This window comes from Vulpes lagopus, chromosome 4 (genome assembly GCF_018345385.1).
Source record: "Vulpes lagopus strain Blue_001 chromosome 4, ASM1834538v1, whole genome shotgun sequence".
Classification (NCBI taxonomy): domain Eukaryota; kingdom Metazoa; phylum Chordata; class Mammalia; order Carnivora; family Canidae; genus Vulpes; species Vulpes lagopus.
This window is the reverse complement of record NC_054827.1, coordinates 31,890,751-31,911,084: the sequence shown is the minus strand read 5'-3', so window position 1 is coordinate 31,911,084 and position 20,334 is coordinate 31,890,751. Positions and strand designations below refer to the sequence as shown.

The 20,334-nt window shown below is 54.6% G+C and overlaps 1 protein-coding gene across 1 annotated transcript; it reads right to left on the bottom strand.

Annotated features, from left to right (window-relative positions):
- Nucleotides 1-14,942: 14,942 nt before the first annotated feature.
- Nucleotides 14,943-19,475, bottom strand: ZNF703 (zinc finger protein 703). The gene is made up of 2 exons (XM_041753690.1): nucleotides 18,836-19,475; nucleotides 14,943-17,846 (listed from the first exon to the last, which is right to left on the bottom strand). The coding sequence occupies exons 1-2, from the start codon at nucleotides 19,082-19,084 to the stop codon at nucleotides 16,308-16,310; spliced, it is 1,788 nt and encodes a 595-aa protein (XP_041609624.1). The 5' UTR covers nucleotides 19,085-19,475; the 3' UTR covers nucleotides 14,943-16,307.
- Between the last annotated feature and the right edge of the window lie 859 nt (nucleotides 19,476-20,334).

The window sequence follows — 20,334 nt, the reverse complement described above, 5'->3', positions numbered from 1 at the left end:
CTCTCTTGGCAAAGGAGAAGCCGCCCAGTCAGGCGGGCCAAGGGACCATTGATCTGAGTCCAGTGAAAAAGTGGCTTCTCGGGAGCCCTGGATCCAGGCCCACTTCTAGACAACTTCTTCTTTCAACTCTCTTTCATGTGTTTTCACTTCACAAACATGCCAGTTCCCAGCTGCCCCTGAGAGACAGCAGTGATGGTGGTGGGTGGTGGTGGGGAGACCATAGCAGTAGTCAGATGTGCTAGTGGGGTGGGGAGGATATAGTGGGAGCTGCCACCGTATCCCGAGACTTTCCTGCTGGGGACTGAGGTCATATTGCAGGTCTGTGGATACAGTCCTATGGACTCACTCCACCTGACTGGTGGGATCACATAGTTACACGTATTAAAACAGAGATGTCCATGTAGGGCAAATTCACACACCAACATCTTATCCCTTTCTTCTGCCCTTTATCTCTCTCTCTCTCTCTCTCTCTCTCTCTCTTACACACACACACACACACACACACACATACACACACACACAAATACTTAACCAATTAAATCTGTTGAGCGCTATTTGCAGATGATGGTGTGGAATTGTGCTGGACTTGTGTCCGGCCTCATTAAATGTCAGCATTAACAATACGGCGCTTGGCAATCAAGGCTGCTCTGTGGCTGTTAGTCATTAATCACCATCTGACAGTCCTGAATTGGAAACGAGGAGCCTGTTCACATGTGCTTGGTGTACCTAGTTACCCTCTTGGTAATCAGTCTCGGAAAAGTTTTCTTTGACTCCCTGCCTGCAAGGGCCTCTGTCCTGGCAAGGGGGCAGGGGGTCATTAGGCTCTGCTTGCCCTCTCCTCCTCCTCCTCACTGGGAAAAGAGGTTGAGGTCCTAAGAAAACAGGGGGGTGGGGAAGGAGCATATTGTTTTTGGCCTACTCTTTCCCTCTTAGGCCTGTTTTATGTAGCCTTGTTTTTATATTCTGGCCCAATAGCCAGGAAAATTCTTTTTCTCCCTTAAGAAATCCTGAAAGACAGCAGGGAGGTCGGTTATGTTCCAAAAGCTGGTGGGGTAAGTTTGCAAATGCATCCTTTCCAAGCTTCTCAGGTGTGGACCTCTGTCTGCTAGATGGGGATGCTTGGCTAATTTTGGGGATTGCTACCAGCGATGTGGGTCTGAATATCTGCAGGTCTTCTGGGTCCCTTTGCAGAATTGAGAGCAAGGCCTAGTTTCTCCTTGGGGTCCATTCTTAGTGCCTTATTAGTTTATTTGCTTATTCAAGAAATATCTGTTGAGTGCCTGCTACATGCCAGGCACAGACCGGACACTGTGGGCACAGCAGTAAACACGGGGCAAGTTCCCTCCCTCGTGGTGGTAGCTTTTCATGGGTGAGACAGGGATCAAATAGTGAATTGGTACTGTGGCAGGGTTGCTCTTTGAAGGGAAGTCCTCTGGCCCTGCATTCTGGCTGCCAGGTTCTCCCTGGGGGTACCAACGCTGGAGCTGCCATTCCTGGGAAAATGTTCATGTTCCAAAACTTTACTGACCTGGCTCCTTCCCACCTCTAGATAGTCTGATGTCCTATTCCCGTCAGCCCTGCTCTGTCTACTGAGGTATGGGCTGTTCCTAAACAGGTTTAATGAACACCCATGTCTTAAGAGGGGTGCCTTTTCCCTCTACTCCATTCACAGCTCATTTTTATGATTTTTTTTTCAGGACCTTGTTCCTTAACTTCAAGAAATGAGTCATAATTGGGGGGAATTCCAGCCACCATGGCAAGTTGGCAGATAAAGGAGGTCACTGGCTGCCCATACCCCAGTGGGTGTCCTCTGTCTGCCTCTAGGTTTTGCCACTATAGCCAAGGCCTCCAGAGTGACCCCTGTGCCCCCAGGATCACCTCTCCTGTTGTGGGCATGGGGAGACCAATGAGAGAAGGGAAGGCTTCTGGAGCATCTGGTCAGTGGGCCACTGGTAAAGAATGTACATCTTTTTTCTCTTTCCTGATTGTTCTTTTGTCCTCCTTCCTTCTTTGCATTTTATCTCCCAGGTCTCTTCTCTCATCAAACTAGTGACTTCAGTTGGAAGATGTTGACATATGCTTAACCTCTTTAGCTCTTTTCCAATGAAAAGAGCTGGAATTTGGCAAGTATTTATTGTCGGCCTTGTGCCTGGCACTGTCCTAGGCACACAGGGGCCATAAGTCTATGTAAGAGACCCTTCTTGCCTTTAAGGAACTTAATGGTCCAGTGAGGGGTGATGAGGGGTCCTCACATTCAGAAGGACTATTAGAGAGATAAAATAAGGAGCTCAAGGGATTTGGAGTAAGGGGAACTGCAACTGATTGGGGTAAAAATGAGACCAGTGACTTTCCTTTTCCAGGAATAGGCTTATTAGGAGGAAGGAACAACAACTGAATGCAAGAGCTGGATGTTTAGAAAACAGTGAGTTTTCATGTTTGGCTCCTGGGAAGCTTCCGGCAGGGGTGGGTGGGAAGGTGTCGGAGCTATTCTGTGGAGGCCTTGCTTCCTAGGCTAAAGGCTTGGCCTCGATTACATAGTGGCGAGCCAATGAAGGCCTAAGAGTTTCCAAGAGTAAGAAATGCATTCTCCTGTATTTCATTAAAATATTATCTTTCTGGAAGAGACAAAGCTGGGTCTCCCTCAAGCTTCACTCTTGGGCAAGAATCTTGTAATTATACATTAATTTGTGTCATCGTTAGTTCAATTTCTGTCTCCATCAGCAGCTAACTACACCACAGCTCCAGGAGCTAGAGAACCTCAAAACTTGGCCCAAGAGCATCCCTGAAACTCAAGGGAGAGGTCGTGTCAGGCCCAGACCGGTCTGCAGTCTCCCTCTCGTTTGCCAAGATGGTGGTTGGTGCCCTGGGTGGTGAGGTGACTGAGCAGTCTCCCTCCGCACCCCTTGCTTGCCTTCTCCTGCCAGCTCCTCCCCCTTCTGGTTCTTCCAGGGCTTGGGCTGAGTTACTGAGCTGTTGTCCTTCCACGGAAGCACAGCTAACTACAAGGGGAAATACCTCCATGGCAGGAGCATTCAGCTAATGTTCAGGTGTGGATTTCCCCAGCTGAGACACTCTTCCTTCTTTACCTGGCTGATCCTGCTCAGCTTTCAGATCTCAGCTTCACGGTCACGTTCCCAAAGATGCTCTCTCTGACCTTAGTTCTAATCAAGGGTTCTTTGTTAGACCCTCTCAGGATGCACCATAAAACACTCTGCTTTTCCTTCATTGCTACTTCCACAATTTATATCCTACATTGATTTTAGTTTTTTCTTCTTTTTTTTTTAAGATTTTATTTATTTATTCATAGAGACAAACACACACAGAGGAGTGAGAGAGAGAGAGAGAGAGAGAGAGAGGCAGAGACACAGGCAGAAGGAGAAGCAGGCACCATGCAGGGAGCCTGACGTGGGACTTGATCCAGGGTCTCCAGGATCACGCCCTGGGCTGCAGGGGACGCTAAACCACTGCGCCACCGGGGCTGCCCAGTTTTTTCTTCTTACTAGTCTGTAAGCTTCATGAAGGCAGGGGCTGTGTGTCTCTGCTCATTATTGTATGCCCAGAGTTGAGCCCAGTGCCTGGCAGGTAGAAGATACTGAGTAATGGGTACTGAATGAATGTACTTGATGGTGTTGGGTCCATGTGGGGGCTGGAGCAACTGGCCACTGACTGGGCCATTGGTAAAAGGTAGGATTGGGCATTTACTCAGTGGTCTGGGGGTGGGTAAACTATGGGATTTTTTTTTTTTTTACTCTCTTTTTCAGAAGGAAAGGGAGAGAAGAAAACATGGGGTGAGGACAGTAGGTATGGCTTAGTATTCTTGACAACCCTCTCTCATGGCCTGGGCCCAAGGACTCTGCTTCACAAGAGATTGTGGGTGATGGTATTGGTTATAGGGACCCTGCTTCTCCTCCGATAGAGTCCCCAGAACTTGGAGTCTGGCTTGAAAAAGAAATCTGTGGGATACTCCAAAAAGAAATAGCGTGTTCCTGACCCCAACTACCTGTCGCTGGTCTGTTCCTGAAGGATTCTGATCTTGGAAAGTCTAAAGAAGCCTTGGGCACCATTCTTTCACCCTGAGCATGGGTGAGCTGTAATCTGCTGGGGGAAATAGGAATGCAGAAGAGGAAGGGAAGAATAGAGACTAAAGCAGTGCCTGTTTGAAGTGAGCAGCAGAGGAGAAAAGTCAGTATTGGGATGGCTGGGAGAACACTCTTCTTTCCTTCTTTCCCCTCTTTCGGGGTGCTCTCCCCACCAAGCGAGGTTGAGGGTTGTGAGTGAGGGCTGGGAGAGGCAGAGTGGAGGGCAAAGCCCTCAAGACTCGGGGGTGGGAGCTCTATATCCTACTGGTGGTTCTCAAGCAGGGCTGAGACCACCCCCAGGGGCATTTGGAGTTGTAGGGGATAGTTTGGGTTGCCTCCAAGATTGGGGGTTGCTACAAACAAGTAGTGTCTTGAGACCAAGGATGTTAAATCTTCTGCCCTACACCAGAGGGTCCTACCCAATAACGAATTGTCTTGCTCCAAATGCCAACCATGCCCCTCTGAGACACATGGCAAGATAAGCGTGGAAAGACAAGGACTTGAAGGCTTTATCTCTCTGGGGCCATAGAGTCCATGGAGAAAAGGTGGACAGGCCTGCTCTGCCCATGGAGCATGTGACATGGAACTCAAGGAGCGCTCAGGGCACTGTCTTGTCTGGTCCCTCCCAGCCCTCCCTTTGTGGCCCTCAAACCTGCAAAGCTGTCCAGTGGGCCCTGTTTGCTCAAGCCAGGCCTCACTCAGCTGTGATGATTAACTTTTTCCATATGCTGGGACTGCTCCTGCGTCAGAAAATGAGGGAGGATGGGGGAGAGATGTGCCGCCAGAGTGGTTGCGGGTGGAGGCGAGGGGTGGCAGCAGGAATGTCCGAGGGTTAGCGGGAGAGGTTTTTTTGGGGGCATCCCTGCGAGGGGGAAGTGCGGGGGGAAGTCAACAGCAACACGTTCTAGCCTGTTGGGAGGACGGCTGTTGGCACCAGGAGAAATCCATCCAGCGGAGCCAACCCTCATTAATCATCCGGGCGGCTGAACTGCCAGCTCCTTTCAAGATCTTTCAAGAAGGGTTTTCACCCAAAATAGAGTTGAAAATGTGCTGGGCCCTACTCAGAATCTCATCAGTCTGGGCATTATGGGAAGTGTCAGGCAGGCTGTGACAGACAAGGCCTACTCTGTTCAAGGGGTCCTGACTCCCACGGCCTGTCATATCAAGCGCCTGATCAAATTTGACAGCTTCATTTGTACCTACAGAATAGATAAAAGGGGCTGTTCATTGAAACAAATGGAGGGGAAGGGGTGGGGGAGGGAAGGGAGGTGAGAGGGAGTGTGTGTGCGTGTGTGTATTGGGGGGAGGAATGGCCCTGGGGGTGGGACAGAGGGGAGGGTGATGCTAGAGCAAGGGGTGCAAAGTAGGATGCTCTCCAAGAACATTTGTTCCAATACTCCCAGAGAAGGGAGATGGGGGGGGGGGGTGGTCAGGGAAGACAGGTGAGTGTCAGGAGGGGGATGGGTGTGAAGGCCCCACCTACCACTGGCACCCTCAGAAGGCTCCTGAGACCCTTTCTGTGTTCGGGTCCCTGATGTTGTATCTGGAGCCAGGCAGGTGGACCCTGGGGGGCAGGAGAGCCCAAGGAGGGTGGCTATGACTGGAAGAGCCCAGCCAGCATATGGGATGCATGTTTCAGTTCCAGCTCTTGAGCTGAGTTGTGCGGAGCCTACCTGCCCTCTGATGTGGCCCCTTCACTGGGCTTCACTGTGCTCTGTGTGCCTGAGGCTGCTGCCCTGCTTTGACGGGGGTGGTGGGTGCCACACCTGTGCTGGCGGCACCCCCCCTCAATCACTGACTCCCTAAAGCTCTCCTTGCCTTTGTGCTCCCTGCCCGTGGAAGCCGGTTGGCATGAGCTGGAGGGATGTCCTCTAACACATTCTGGCTTTGGGCTTTCTCAGGCCGCCCCACTGGCCTCAGAGACCTCTCCCCTTCTTCCTTTGGGGGCCCAAGGGGAACAAATGAATCCTTCCAGTGCCTGGGGTCCTCTGAACAGCTGGCAGTTTTTGTGAGTCTCCTTCACGTGTTAATGTCATGCCTTATTTCACATTATGAGTCTGTGTTTGTATGGCTTTCCCTACTAGATTGTAAACACTTTGATACAAGGGGCCATGTCTTATCCAGCTACTCTTTGATAGCAGTTAGCACAGGAAGTAGGCTTTCACGAAATATTTCCACAAGTACAAGTGCACTGCAAAGTTCAGCTGTAACCATCAGGAGGTGAGCCTGGGATCAGAGGATTTAAAGTTCTTTTCTGACCTTTAGAGGAGAGGGTCTGAAGTTGGAAAGGCTCTGGCTATCCTGCCCTCACCCATCTATGCCTTTGGGAGATTTAGAGAAAGTCCCCCCTCGCTGATACAGCTGGGCCAGGTGTCATGGGTGGCCACAGGGACCTCATTTGCTTCCTGGGCCAGATGTTCTCATGCAGGGCACCAGCCTCACAAGAGAACATGGAGGCTCCTTGTGGCTGGAGTATAGGTTTTGGGCATCAGATAGACTTGGTAGGGACCTTGCTTCTACTGCTTACTGGCTCTGTGACCTTGGAAAAAATGTGTTCAATGATAGACTCAACCGCAGAGAATTGCTGCCAGGAGTTAATGACATCTTGTGTGGAAAGTGCTTAGCACAGTGCTGGGCACACAGTGAGCACTCCATCAGTGTTCAAGAGGGAAGAGGGCCGTGTCTGGTCCCTGTTGCCCAGAGCTTTTTCATTTCAGCTGAGAGCACATACTGTGGATGGCACTTGTTTGTCAGTGACCATTGACCGTTATCACTTTCAATCAATCCTTACCTTTTCGTGAGTTTCACAGATGAAAGCGTTCCTAGAGTGCAGTCCAGGGAGGTCCCTACCCTTCTTGTAAGGAGGCCTTGTTAATATGCTGCCTCTATACTCAACAAGGTGGTTCTTTGCAAGCTGCCTGACGGAGATCTCAGGACTACAAAGTATGCAGAAGGTCACAAGTCTCTGACCTTCAAGGTCCTCATAGCTCTGAGATGTCCATCCTAACTGTAGTGAGGCCATGCTTGTCTGGCTAGGGCATTCCATCCCCGGAGGCACTGCTTTCTGTAATTTCAAATGTCAACTTTCTCCAGGTGAATAGAGCTCAGTGGGTTTGGCAGGAGTTTGTTTGTTGAAGCCTGAGGAAGCAGGGTGAAGGTAGCTGGAGGGATGGAGAGGAGAACTCAGTCTTATTCATGTGTGGCCGTCGGCAGACATGTGTGCTTTCATCTCACCACAGACTCAGCTTCCCCTGGTGTAAACTGAAATGTGGAAGGTGGGATGGAAGTTGGTCAGAGTACCCAGGCATGACGGAGGGTCAGCAGCCTCCTGTGCTGGCAGTTAGGAGGAGCCTGGTGATCAGTTCCAGTTAGAGGAGTCTGAACAGATGACCAGGAGTGACACATGGCATTATGGCCTAAAACGTGTAATTTTTGAGGATTCTTTGGCTCTTCCCCCTCTGTGACTGAAGATGTTCCTTTGTTAGTGGGTCTGATCAATTATAAGCAACCCCGTGATGCTTTCTGATGTGTCATCTTAGTTAGACCAACCTGGTTATCTAACAAAATACATATCTAGGTACTTCCGTGAAGGAGTCTTGCAGATACGATTGCAGTTCCCATCAAAAGGGAGGCTGTCTGGGGGGTGGACCTGACCTAATCAGGTAAGCCCTTTAAAAGATGGGTTAGGCTTTCCCTGAATTTAGAGATTTCAAAGGGCTCATGCCAGTGGTTTCAGGCTTGGATCTTCCCTGCCTGCCCTAGAGACGTACAGCTTGCTTGGTTAGCCACCACAGTTGTGTATACCAATGCCTGGCAATAAATGCCTTCCTATATTACTGGTTCTGCTTCTCTGCTCAAACCGGGACTGATACAGAGATCCTTGTCAATGGTGGCAGTGCGGTATAAATGAGAAGCAAGTCTTTGTTGTGGTAAGCCCTGAGGATTTGGGGTTCATTTGTTACCACAGTGTAATCTGGCCTATAATGACCACCTACAACAGCATTAATAGAGCTCTTGGTCCATCATATGTTTTAGCTTGCACATCTGCTCCTTGAGGCCAGGCCAGGCCCATGTCTCTCCCATCTTTTTAGTTCCCAGAGAAGACCATGGGACCTAGTATGCAGTGGGCACTCTACAGAGTAGAATACATTACAATGTTTACTGAGTGAGTCAAAGCCACTGCACTGAGCAGCATCTCAGCTCCTGGGAAGGAGAGGCAGGACCAAGGTAGTTGGCACTACATCTAGCGCAGTTCCAATCCATGAAGGGACACTGGCCAAAACGTTTTGATGGGGCAGATCCCCATAGTCTATCCACCTGTAGCTTCTAGACTCCCTTTGAAATAAAGTCTGAAGCTATTGGCTTAGTGCAAAGAGTTTTATAATCAGAAATGTGTTACAATCCTGGTTCTACAGCTCTTTGACTATGAGACTTTCAGCAATTTACTTAATCTCTCCAAATCTTGTTTTTTCTCAGCAAAAGGAACTAGAGGTTTGTTGTAAGTATTAAATGCCCTGTACATATCATTATATTTAACTGTGCTATGGTGCACTCACAATGATGCTTCCTGAGAAACCCTGGGTGGGCCTGGTCTATTGCTTCTGCACATTTGTTTAGCAGTCCTTATATTTGAAATTATCAAAGTAAAAAGGAAGAGCATGATCACACTATTTCTCTATGGATTGGGTATAAACCTACCTGTATGTAACTCGCACTACACATGTGCACACATTTATATGTATGCATACCCAAAAGAGCGACTGGGACATAGGGAATGTGCATTGACATCTTCCAAATTACTGTTTGCATTCTAAAATCTGGCTCTAATTTAAACTTAGGACAGATCATTTTATCTTATGTTCCAAAGAGCTGTAGAGATACCCACTGCCCACTCAGAGCAAAGGTTCCTCTACCCCTCTGTGGTTTGATTTTTATCTACTTTTCACTTCTCTTGCCAATTCCATCTTCCAAAAGCAATTGGCTGTACATTACAAAAAACATGTGATTCTTTTCATAGACCTTGGTTTAACCACATGAGATTCTCCACATTATTTTAATTTTAAATAATGATTTCTGACCCACTTAAGCACCCAGGCAACCTTTGAAATATGTGCATCACCTGAAACTCAGCATCTCATCAAATTAAAAAAATATTTTCATAACTTATTTTGTTGGAGTCACTTCTCTGGGTGAAAAGCTCATATTACAGTATTTTTCTTCTGTACACTCCACCTGAGCCCCCATCATTGAGGTAAAGTCACTAAGTTTCTTTCATTGTCCTGATAGGAACTTTAGAATTGTATTTGGAGGCACCTGGATGGCTCAGTCGGTAAGGTCGTGATCCTGGGGTCCTGAGATGGAGCCCCACATTGGGGCTCTCTTGTGCTCTCTTTCTGTCAAATAAATAAAATCTTAAAAAAAAATAATTCTATTTGACTAGGAACTAGTGACTGAGAAACTCACAGAATATTCCAGTTAGAAAGGGCTTCAGGATTACAGGGCCTGAGAGCTTCATTTCAGAAATAGAAAAATAGACTCAAATTAAGTGACTTGCTCAAAGTCACACACAGTAATAAGTTTCAGAGCTAGAAGAAAATCTCAGTTTTGTAACTCCCATTTCTATGCTCTTTCTACCGGATATGTAATGACTAGATTTTCTGGGGTTTCCTGGACAGTCCTAAAGTTCACCCGAGTCTACTTGTACCATTTGTCTGTATTATAAAGTTTATAAAATACTTCATTTTTATAAAATACTTCATCACTTCATTTTCTCTCAGCCAATACGCTCAATTTCTTCTCTTCTTCTTCTTCTTCTTCTTCTTCTTCTTCTTCTTCTTCTTCTTCTTCTTCTTCTTCTTTTTAAGATTTTATTTATTTATTTCAGGAGAGGAGAGGAGAGGAGAGGAGAGAGAGAGCGAGAGAGAGAAGGTGGAGGAGCAGATGGAGAGGCAGGCTCTGTTCTCAGCTCAGGGCTCAATCCTACGACCCTGAGATCATAACCTGAGCCAAAATCAAGAGTCAGATGCTTAACTGACTGAATGAGCTACCCAGGCGCCCCTCAACTTCTTTAAGAGAAAGTGCTCCCAGTTCATCTATGATCCAAATCCACTGACAGCTTTTCCTGTTTTAGGAAGTGTTAATAATGCTGGTGATATACCACCACCCTGGGAAAACTTGGAAAGGCACTTCATTTAGCAAGAAGTACACACCATTTCCATACGTGGAATGCTCTGTGGAAGGTGCAAGCCCACTAGGGAGAAAGCAGGTAGAAGGAAATCCAGAGGTGCTGTATATAGCGTTAATGAAGCCTGTTCCTTGGTCTGCTTTAGAAATGGAAATTATGGGCTCAGGGGCTCAAGTTCCAGCTCCCTTCTCCCTGTGGAACCAAGGTCTCATCATCCATCTTTCAGCCTTCAAAAAAGGATGGGCCTCCAAGGAATTGGGGAGCCTCCCAACAGGTGGGGGCAAGGTCACCCACATCAGTCCCCAGGGTCTCCCCCTCTGGCCCCTGCAACCTGCCTGTCTAATCTTCACAATTAGCACCGTATCATATCCTGTCCTCTTCTCCACTGTCTGCCCAGGACGATTCAGCAGTTTATTAGATCAGCATAAATGCAGTTATATGCAGTGCTCTTGTCTCATGGGTGTGTCTTGTCCCTCCAACTAAATCAGACAAGAATTTGGTCTTGAGTTTTCTCCTGTGTCTCACGGCATCCAGCATCATGCTGGGCATATCCCCGGAACTCTGCAAATTCTGTTTCCTTAGATGAATGGCCGCCTTGAAGTATAAATCCCCAAATAGTGGAGCCCTCCTTTCAAGCTGGCATTTCTCTATTTTTGTCCTTAGATACATCAGTTGTCAAAACATTAAACATGCAGGTGGAAAGAAGTAGATATCACTCTTGGTCCCTCTACCTCTTTTGAAAAGTTGAAATCAGCCACTGGGCTCTATCAATTAACCATCACGCCCCCAGCTTCGCTGCCACCACCCCCTCCCCACCCCGGGGCACCTGGACCTGGACCTGTGCAGAGGGGTGTCTGTGTGGGGTGTGTGTGTGTTGCGGGAGGGGGTGGTTTTGCTTCAGTTCTCTGTTTTGGGCCTGGCCCCACCACTCCCTTCTGCAGCCTCCCCCTCCTCTAGGTGCCTCTCCTGTCCTCAGACCCAGTGGCCTGACAGCTGGTTTGGGGCTGGCCCGGGGGAGAAAATGTGGGCATGCCGAGTGTTACAATGGGATAGGCTTTGTCCAGGGGCCAGGGTGCGTCTCCACTGACCTTGGATGGGAGTGACTGGGGACAACTGAGGGGAGGCAGCTTCCTTCCTTCTCCTGGCTGCAGGGTTTTAATGTCTCCTTTGTTGGTCTGGGCCCCCGGAGACTGCCCTGAAGGGAGAGACTTGAGGCTGGTCCCTCCCTCCCGGACAAAATGGTGCATGCTTTTCCTGTTTAAACAGGGCGCAGTTGTGAAGTGCCCTGACTCTGCACACACCAAGGCCCGGCAACGGCTGCAATAAATCAATAGGAAAATAGAAGCTGCCAGTTAGACTAAACAAGTGCATTTGCAAAGACGGCTAGCCCTCATTAATCACTCTGACAGTCCTAAAAACACATTTCCCCTTTAATGACTGTATTTGGATAATCAGTGCTTTTTCCTCCTCAGTCAGAGTTTGAGTAACAGACAGCTGGTGTTATTACAGCCATTGGGGAGGGAGGGCTGGGATTAGGGTCTGCGGAGAGCCATCCACTGGAGGTCTCCTCCAACCGGGTTGGCTGCAAAGCTGTTGTTATACAATAATGAGGGGGGCTTTGTGCTGCCATTGATGGCTCCCGGGCAGCCATGTGCAAGTTCCCCCCAAACCTTGACACCCACCTGCATTATGTGAATACAAAAGCTTCATGTTGGGTTTTACGAGCTTTGGCAGATTTAACCACCCCCCCCCACCTCCTGGCTGGGGAGGCAGGAGTTTCTCTGGCAGCGAGGTAAGAAGATGGGTCGATGTGATTTGGCTTTGTTTCCTTTAGGTGACTTTGGCTTTCGGGAGAGAAAGTTTAAAACCCAGCACATTCCTCTTTATAAATGATGTAACACATTAATGCACAGCACATTATGAAAATGGTAATTCAAACCCATAGTGCTCCAAATTAAACCATACATTATCGGATGCACTCAACCATCTATTTTGCAAAAAGACAGGATGAATGAAATCAAATCAAACAGAACCGGAGAGCAGCTTCCCCTACAGAATGATTAATAAAGTGTAGAGCCTCAGGATTATTGCAAGACGAATTCCACCGTAACCCAGACGTACATCAGGAGTTAGCTCCTATATTGAGAGACACGTCATAGTATGCTGGGGAGGGCAAGGCGATGATGGACGCCCCATGCCTCCCACTTGGGCTACGGATTTCTCAGGAGGTGAGCTCGTGGGGATGACTGGCAAGTTAAAAATCTAACACCACGCAATTTCTGTTTGTGTCAAACCTGTATCTGAGGGTGAGCCTCTCCTCTCCCTCTCCTCCCTTCCTCCCACTGCTGCCCACGAGGCCACAAAAATAACCAGGCAAGAGGTGTGAAAATCTGACCTGGAGCCAGGAACGTCCAGTGTCTCAAGTTCCAGCTCTGTGCTTCCACCCTTCCTGGTGCCTTGGGAACACAGGCCCCATTTCTGGCGCCTGGGAGAGATTAGAAGGAAGAAGGGGAGGAGGGCTAGGAAGAGAAGGAGGTGGAGAAATAGAAGGTGGAGGTGATTCTCAAAGAAAAGAGTTGCTGGATGAATTAATTATGCAAATAAGCAGTTGGTTGGGAGCATTATCTCTATTAAAACAGCAACTTTGTTTAATGAGAATTTAGCTATTGAAAGTAACCAACTCCCCACGAGCTAATTAAAACAGCCACATTTCTTAGGAACTGGCACCCATTTATGCTGAGGAGGGCTCACATCTCACGGTAAGAACTGGGACACTCCAGACTACAGTGCTTGCCCTTTGATGTCACAATGGTAGTTGAGGGCACCCCGGTCCAACTAGGCAAATGGCATCCTTCCTAGTCTGCAAAGGCCACCAGTATATTTTCTGGGGAAACTCAATAGTCAGGTCTAAGCTCATGGGGAGCCATGCAGCTCTACAAACGTGACTTTTGCTCTACAGAGAGTTCACTATGGGAGACAGTGAATCTATTCTTTTCTCTATCCCAACAAGAAATGAACCCTGGAGTCCTTAGCTAGGAAGGTCTGAAGATGGTAGTTTTTAACAAAGAGAAAAGTTTAAGTCTTCCTGCAGAGGGAGCAATTGCCATCAGTTTCAGCAGGCATTAAAAAAAAAAAAAAAAAAGGCATCTGAAGGAAAGGGAACTTGAGAGGAAGGGAATGTGACCAACAGCAAACCACACAACAGAGAGAAAAAACAAAGCAAGTCGCAACATTTCAGGTCTTTTAAAGATTCTAGCCGATTTGAACTTTGAGAAATCGGCTAATGATGATCCCCCAGAAACACCCTGAGCTGGCCCCAGGGCGACTTCTCCATCCCATTCTCCCCGACTCCCCCACTGGCCCCCACGAGCCCAAAGACACCAGCAGCTCAGGCCCCTTCCCCTGGGACACATGGTGGCAGAAGCAGCCTGACGTTCTCTGGCCTAAGGAAGGAATTTTGGTCAGAAACAAAGAGTGGCAAAACTTCAAAAAACCCTAATCCACCTCCCCGCTCCCCCAGAAAACATCTAACGTTGAGGTCTCGTCAAGTCCCAGGGCGCGTCCCGCGATTCTCCAGCCTCTAGCCGCGCGCTGTGGCTGGTCCCTCCCACGCCGCCTTCTGCGCTGACCTCGGCTCCACCTCTACCTCCACCTCTACCGACGTTTCAGAGGCCCCCGGTTTGCAGAGCGCGCACTGCCCGCCAGGTCGCATCCTCACCGAGAAAGCAAAGCAAACCAGCAGCGCAGCAACGGCTCGCCGGGCGCGGCCAGGAGGGGGCGGGCAGCCCGCCTCGACGTGCGCCCGACACGTGTCCGCCGGCCCCTGCTCCCCTCCGGCCTCGGCCTCGGGGAACCGCCTCGCACGGGAGGTCCCCGGCCCCGCCGCGCATCCTGGCAAACGGCGCCCGAGGATGCCCAAGCCTGCGCCAGCCGCGTGACCGAGGGCGCTTCGGGGTCCCAGTGACTCCGCGCCTTCTCAGCACCACCCAGACCCCGTCCAGAGAAGGCTCGGGAGGCACCAATGCCTGGGGTCGACAGCCCAGCGCTGGCCTCGGGGAGCCCCTGAGCCTCGCAAAGCACCAGTCCCTGCAGGCGCACGAACTCTTTGGTTTCAAGGCGTCTAAAAGGCGGCCAGCAAGAGCAAAGCAGGCGCGTTTCGAGTGGGCCGCGCGCGGGCGTCGTCGGGGCCGGCGCCGGTCACGCATCTTCCCGCCACTAGGTGGCGCCGGAGGCACGCCGACTTCGCATCCCTGCAGGGCTCTGGGGACGGTGCTGGGGACCGTCCTGGTGCAGCCAGGAGTCTGAGCCCCGCGCCCCGGTTCTCTCTCCCAGCCCCTCGTGCCTCGAATCCAGGCCCAGAGGAAAAACTGCATTTACACACTCCCTCCACCCTGTCCCCAGGAAATGTCAAGGACTTTGAAGTGAGCCTGGGAGCTAAATAACCAAGTGGAAAAAAAACCCATAAAGGCGGTTTTATGTTATTTGTAATGCGTTGGCAGAAGTTCTGTGTTTTTTTCCTCCCCCCACCTCCTTTCTTGAGGAAAGGCATTAAACTCGACCTTGAACGGAAATCTCAGAAGGAAACCATAAGGTATTTAAACAAGAATAAAGGAAGGACATCTGCTCAGGTGTCTGGAAGTGGGACAGTGGGTGAGGCAAGAGAGAAACACACCACGGTGTGAATATAGCCAAGTATTCCATTTATTAACAAAATAAGTCTTACCAAGGGAGAGCTCTGTTCATCTCAAACAGGCCCCACCCCACCCCCACCCCCCACTGCTGCATAAGACCAGGAGGGAGGGAAGGTGTGGGGAGAAGACCCAGGGTCGGAGTCTTCAATCCCAGTCACTGAGGGAGCCCACGGAAGCCCACGGCCAACTTGGGGATTCTGTTGGGTCAGGCCTGGGAGGGGGTGATGGGGCTACTGTGATCCATGTCCTCCCCAACTGTCTCCCAATGGAGCTACCAGGGTTGTACTGCCCTCTGATATTGCCAATGGTCTGCTTTGGAGGGATCTAGCCAAGAATCACTGACCCTACCCCTACCAGCAGGAGAGGGACCACTGCCCCAGTAATGGAGAATAAAACGTGACTATCAATGCACTTTGCAAAATATAAAGAGCAAAGTTTTATACCAGCAGGACCTTCTAGGGCTTTTAATTGAATAAGATGAGCCCTACAGGTCCCCCACCAGCAGGCAGTGTGACTACCGGATGTCTGGAGCCATGAAGAGTCTGGAAGGTAGAAAGGCCTCTCTCTTGGGGTGGGGGTGAGTCTGCTGGTGGGGCTGGGGCTCTCAGTGCTCAGAGCAAGACAGAGGAGCAAGGCTCTAATTTTGGGGGCCAGGGTACAGACCAAGGGCCCCAGAAGGAGAGGGTGGCAGGGGAGGAATCACAGAGCAGAGTTCTGGGTCAGTAGAATGCGCAAGACGTCTTGCCACCAAGGCAGATCCCTGCACCCCCCAAATGCTTTACAAAAAATATCTCCTCTCTGTTACTCGTACAAAGGATAAAACAGAACCTCAAATGTAAGGAAACAAGAAGAAATGAAGGGGAAAGAGGGGGAAAAGAGAAGGGAGAAATGTAGTCTTAACCGTTAGGAAGCATGCAAGAAATGCCCCAGGAAGGGAAAACAAATAGAACCCCAGAACCCCAACTCTCCCTCCTCCCCCTAAAACCAAACCAATAAAAAAAAAAAAGCAAAAGCAAAACAAACAAAAAAACCTTATATCTAGGAAAAAGAAAAAAAAATAAAAGAAAGGAAGAGCGGTGGGGAACATGTGGTTATTTGTGTGATTAATATTATTATTTGGGGAACACAGACTTTTTGCATACCATTGACTCGTGTGGGCCGTTAATGCACTTATATTCCCAGCTTGTAAGCTAACATTATAGTAAATAAATACACAGTCCGGTGGGGAGGGTCTGGGCGGGGAGCCCCGGCAGGGAGAAGCAGTAGTGGAGGTTGGCAGCGGCGAGGCGGCAGGGGGGAGGAAAGGAGAGGGAGGGGGAAAGGAGGGGAGGGTGGGGGGAGCAAGAGCTGTAGTTACTGGTATCCCAGTGCGGAGGCTGAGGCTAGTCTCTGTCCGTACAGCGCATACGGTGAGTAGTAGGGTCCGGCTGTGGGGAGGGAGGGCACGGCCAGGCCCCCAGCTGTGGATAAGTGGCTCTTGCCATAGGGGTGGTACCGGCTCAGCCCCAAAGTGTGTGGACTCCGCAATGACAGCGACCCGGGGCTGCCCGGGGCGGTGGGCGGGGGGAGGTGCAGGTGGCAGGAGGCGGCGGCCGCGGCGGCTGCGGCGGCGCTGCCCAGGCCCGAAGCCCCGGGGTAGGCGGCCAGAAGTTTCTCGGCGCCGGGCAGGGCCGTGTGAGTCCGTAGGTGGCTGAGCAGCTCCTCTGAGGTGGCGAAGCGCTTGTCACACGGCCCGCTGGCCGCCACCCAGTTGCAGCTGTGCGGCAGCGGTTCGTTCTGCAGCATAAAGCCGTAGGTGTAGAGCGGGTGGCCCGGGAGCGCGGCCTGGGCGGCGCTGGACGAGAGCGCAGCGGGCTGCAGCGGGTGCCCGGGGTACACCAGCGGGTAGCCCCCCGCCTTCAGGCTGGGCCCCGCGGGGTCGTGCGCGCTGCAGGTGGAGCAGCTGGAGCCGCCAAGGTGCGAGGCGCTGTGGTAACCTCCCAGGCAGTAGGGGTCGCGGCATAATCCCTGCAGGAAGGAGGGCGGGGAGGCCCCGGTGAGCGGGCTGGAGCTGGGGGGCTTGCCCGGAGGCAGGCCCAGGCCCCCCGACAGCTGGCCTCCCACGAGGCCAGACTTGCTAGGATCCAGGCCAGGCACAAACTGAGACGGGTAGCCGGCGTAGGCGCCCACGATGGAGCCGTGGTAGCCGATGCTGGAGGGTGGCAGCGGGAACACCGAGTGGCCCGGCTTGTAGGGGGACACGGGCGCCACGTGGCCGGCCCCCACCAGCGCCGAGGGCGGCTCGGACTTGCGCCCCGAGGCCCCAGCCTCCGCGCCACCGCCGTGCGCGCTGGGCTCCGCACCGCTGCCGCGGCTCACGGCCGCAGCCTCCGGGCTGGGCTTGGGCTCCGGGTCTTTCTTGTCCAGCTCCCCGCCGCCGCCGCCGCCGCCGCCGTTCTTGCAGTCAGGGTGGTGCGGGGAGGCGCCCCGGGAGCCGCCGGGCGAGGACGACGACGAGGACGCGGAGACGGGCGCTCCGTGCGGGGGGAAGGGCGTGCAGGCGGCGCTGGGGACCCTGAAGCCCGCCTTGTCTCCCGGGGACAAGGAGGATGCGGAGGAGGTGGACGACACGGAGGAGGAGCCGCTGTCTTTGCGGGAGTCGCCGCCGCCGCCGGAGCCCTTGGAGTAGGGCTTGAAGCTGGACTTGTCCTCGGCCGGCGAGTCCCCCAGCTGCTTGAGGGCCGCGGACGCGGGCGCGGCGCCGGCGCCGGGGCGGCCGGGGTCCTTCTCGGCTCCCAGCCCGTTGGCCGCCGCGGCCACCGAGTTGAGCTTGGAGGAGGGCGGCGGGTCCGGCTTGCCGATCTGCGAGCAAGTCTGGGCCAGCAGCGCCAACGGACTCTTCTTGGCGTCCAGCTGTGGGAGACAGCGGCAAGGGGAGGGAGGAGGAGGTGAGACCGGCAGGGCGCGGGGGCCCGCAGCGCGCCTGGGGAGCCGGGGCGGGGGCGCGGGCGCGGGCGCGGGGAGAGGGCCTGAGGGCGAGGGCCGGGCCGGGCGCGGCGCGGCGCGGCGGGGCGGGGCGGGCCGGCGGGGTGGAGCTGGGCTCGCAGGCCCGGGAGGGGTCCGTCGGTCCGCTGCGCCCCAGAGCGCGGCGCAGGCCCGGGGAGCCGGGCGGTGGAAGCGGCCCACCAGGGGCCGCCGCGGGAGCAGGTGACTGCGCCGCAGCGGGGCTGGGGGAGGGGCTGCGACTCGCCCCCGACCCTCCGGTCTCCCCCTCCCCTGTGCCCAGGAGAAAACTTACTCCTCCAGTTCGGGCAACTTCGCTTGGGACGGGTTTCTGGCGCTGGCGCCGCGCGGCAGGAGCCGGGACACGCGCGTCCCAAAGCCGGGGCTGCCGGGGCTGCCGGGGCTGCCGGGGGCGCTCCCTCGGTGGCCCCTCCCTCCCGGGGAGGGCACCCAGGGAAGTGGGAGGAAGGAAGACCTGGGCCCGGGAGTGCGGGGCTAGAGCGCTCCGACCGGCCGGGACAGAGGCGGGGCGGGGCGGGGGCGAGCCGGCTGCAGAGACCGCGCGCGCGTCTGGGGGCTGGGGGCTGGGGGCGGGCAGGAAAGGCCCCGGCGAGACCGTCCTTGGCCTGGAAGCCGGGTGCAGACGCAAAGTAGGGGGCCCGGTGGACACTCCAGAAACAAACCCGATCCAAGAGAAAACACGAAGCTCTGAAGGGCGAGCGTGGAAGGGGCGGCCTTCCACGGAGAAGCCTGCGGAGAGCCGGGCGGACTCCGATCCCCTTCCCTCGGCCCCTCCTCGCCCCGTCCGCCGGCCTGGCCGGACCTGGGCGGCGCAGGAGCCCCGGGGCGCAGGGCGTGGGGCCGCGGGCCGGCGCGGGGCGGGCGGAAGGGGGACTGACCTCAATGGGGCTGACGGGAGTGGAGGACAGCGGCTGCAGGTACTCCGGGTGCAGGAGGTGGCCGGTGTGAGCGCTCAGCATCTTCAGGACCCTGATCGGGAGCCGGTTCGCCTGGCGCAGGGGGTCCGCCGGGGGCAAGAGGGACACCGCCGCCGGCACCGCCGGCCTCTGCCCGCCGCCGCCGCCGCCGCTGCCGCTGCCGCTGCTTTCGGGTGTCCTTGGGTTAGATCCAGCGGGCGAATCGCTCATTTGGAGGAGGCAGCGCCGCTGGGGGGGCGGGGAGGGAGGGGAGCACCGGGGAGGCGAGCTCCCGGGGCGGGTGGGCTCGCTCCGCAGCGCCGAGCGCGGGGCAGCAGTCGCGGCGCCTCCACCCCTCCTCCTCCTCCTCCTCCTCCTCCTCCTCCTCCTCCTCCGCCGCCGCCGCCGCCGCCGCCGCTAGCCCGGGCGAGACACACAAAAACCTTCGCCTTCCCCGAGCCGCACGTCAAATAGCCGCGATCGGCAGCCACACTTCAAAGGGATCGCCGCGCCCGCCCAATCGCAGCTCTCGCCGGGACCCCGGGGCGGGGAGAGCGGCGGGCGGAGGCCGGCGCCGCCGGTGGGAGGGGAGACCCTTAAAGGGGCCTCGCCCGCCGCCGCCGCCGCCGCCGCCGCCGCCGCCGCCGCCGCCGCCGCCGCCGCCTCGGCCTCTGCCGCCGGCCGCGCTCCCCCGCTCCCCCGCTCCCCCCGGCCGGGGGGTCCCAGAGAGGACGAGACTTCCCCGGGGCCCGGGACCCGGGACTGCGCGCCCGAGCCTCCGCGGGCCGGCCAGTCTCTCCCCTCTCGCTTCACAGCGCCGGGGGCGGGGGGCGCTCGCAGGGGCGGGGCGGGGCGGGGCGGGGTGAGGGGGCTCCGCCGCGGCCGAGTCCAGCCTCCCCCGGAGGCCGCCTGGGGGCGGGCCGCGCCTCGGGAGCTCCAGCCTGGCTCCAGCCTAGCTCCAGCCTAGCTCCAGCCTGGCTCCAGCCCGGCTCCAGCCTAGCTCCAGCCTGGCTCCAGCCCGGCTCCAGCCTAGCTCCGGCCTGGCTCCGGCCCGGCTCCGGCCCGGCTCCGGCCCGGCTCCCTTCCCCTAATGGGCTTCTCCCTGGCGTGAGGACTTGGAAGCGCCCGAGCCCTGGAGGCGTCCACGGCCCTCGGGACGCGGCGTGGCCGCTCCAGCTACTTTGAGCCCGTCCGGCCCGAAGCCTGCGAGTCTGAGGACTCCCTTCGGGGGTGAGATGGTCGCGACCAAGCGCGGTGTCCCAGCTGTGCCCGCAGCCCGGACTCGCCCGGCGGCGCTGCCCGCAGATCTGTAGGTTGGGTCTTGGGTGTGTTTCAGGTTTCGAACAGGGTCTGTTTGGAGGCGCGCAACTCCCTTACTGCATCGCGCCTAACTGCTGTTTGGGGGGATCCAGGATCGCAGGAGGGGCCAGTATCCCATTGGAGGGGGGACTCTCTCTCTCTCTCTCTCTCTCTCTCTGCTG

What these genes read in the sequence shown, in the direction of transcription:
- ZNF703 (XM_041753690.1), bottom strand. Translation starts at nt 19,084, where the DNA reads ATGAGCGATTCGCCCGCTGGATCTAACCCAAGGACACCCGAAAGCAGC. An exon ending in CTCCCGTCAGCCCCATTGAG is followed by an intron (nt 17,847 to 18,835) that starts GTCAGTCCCCCT and finishes TGTCTCCCACAG; the next exon opens with CTGGACGCCAAGAAGAGTCC.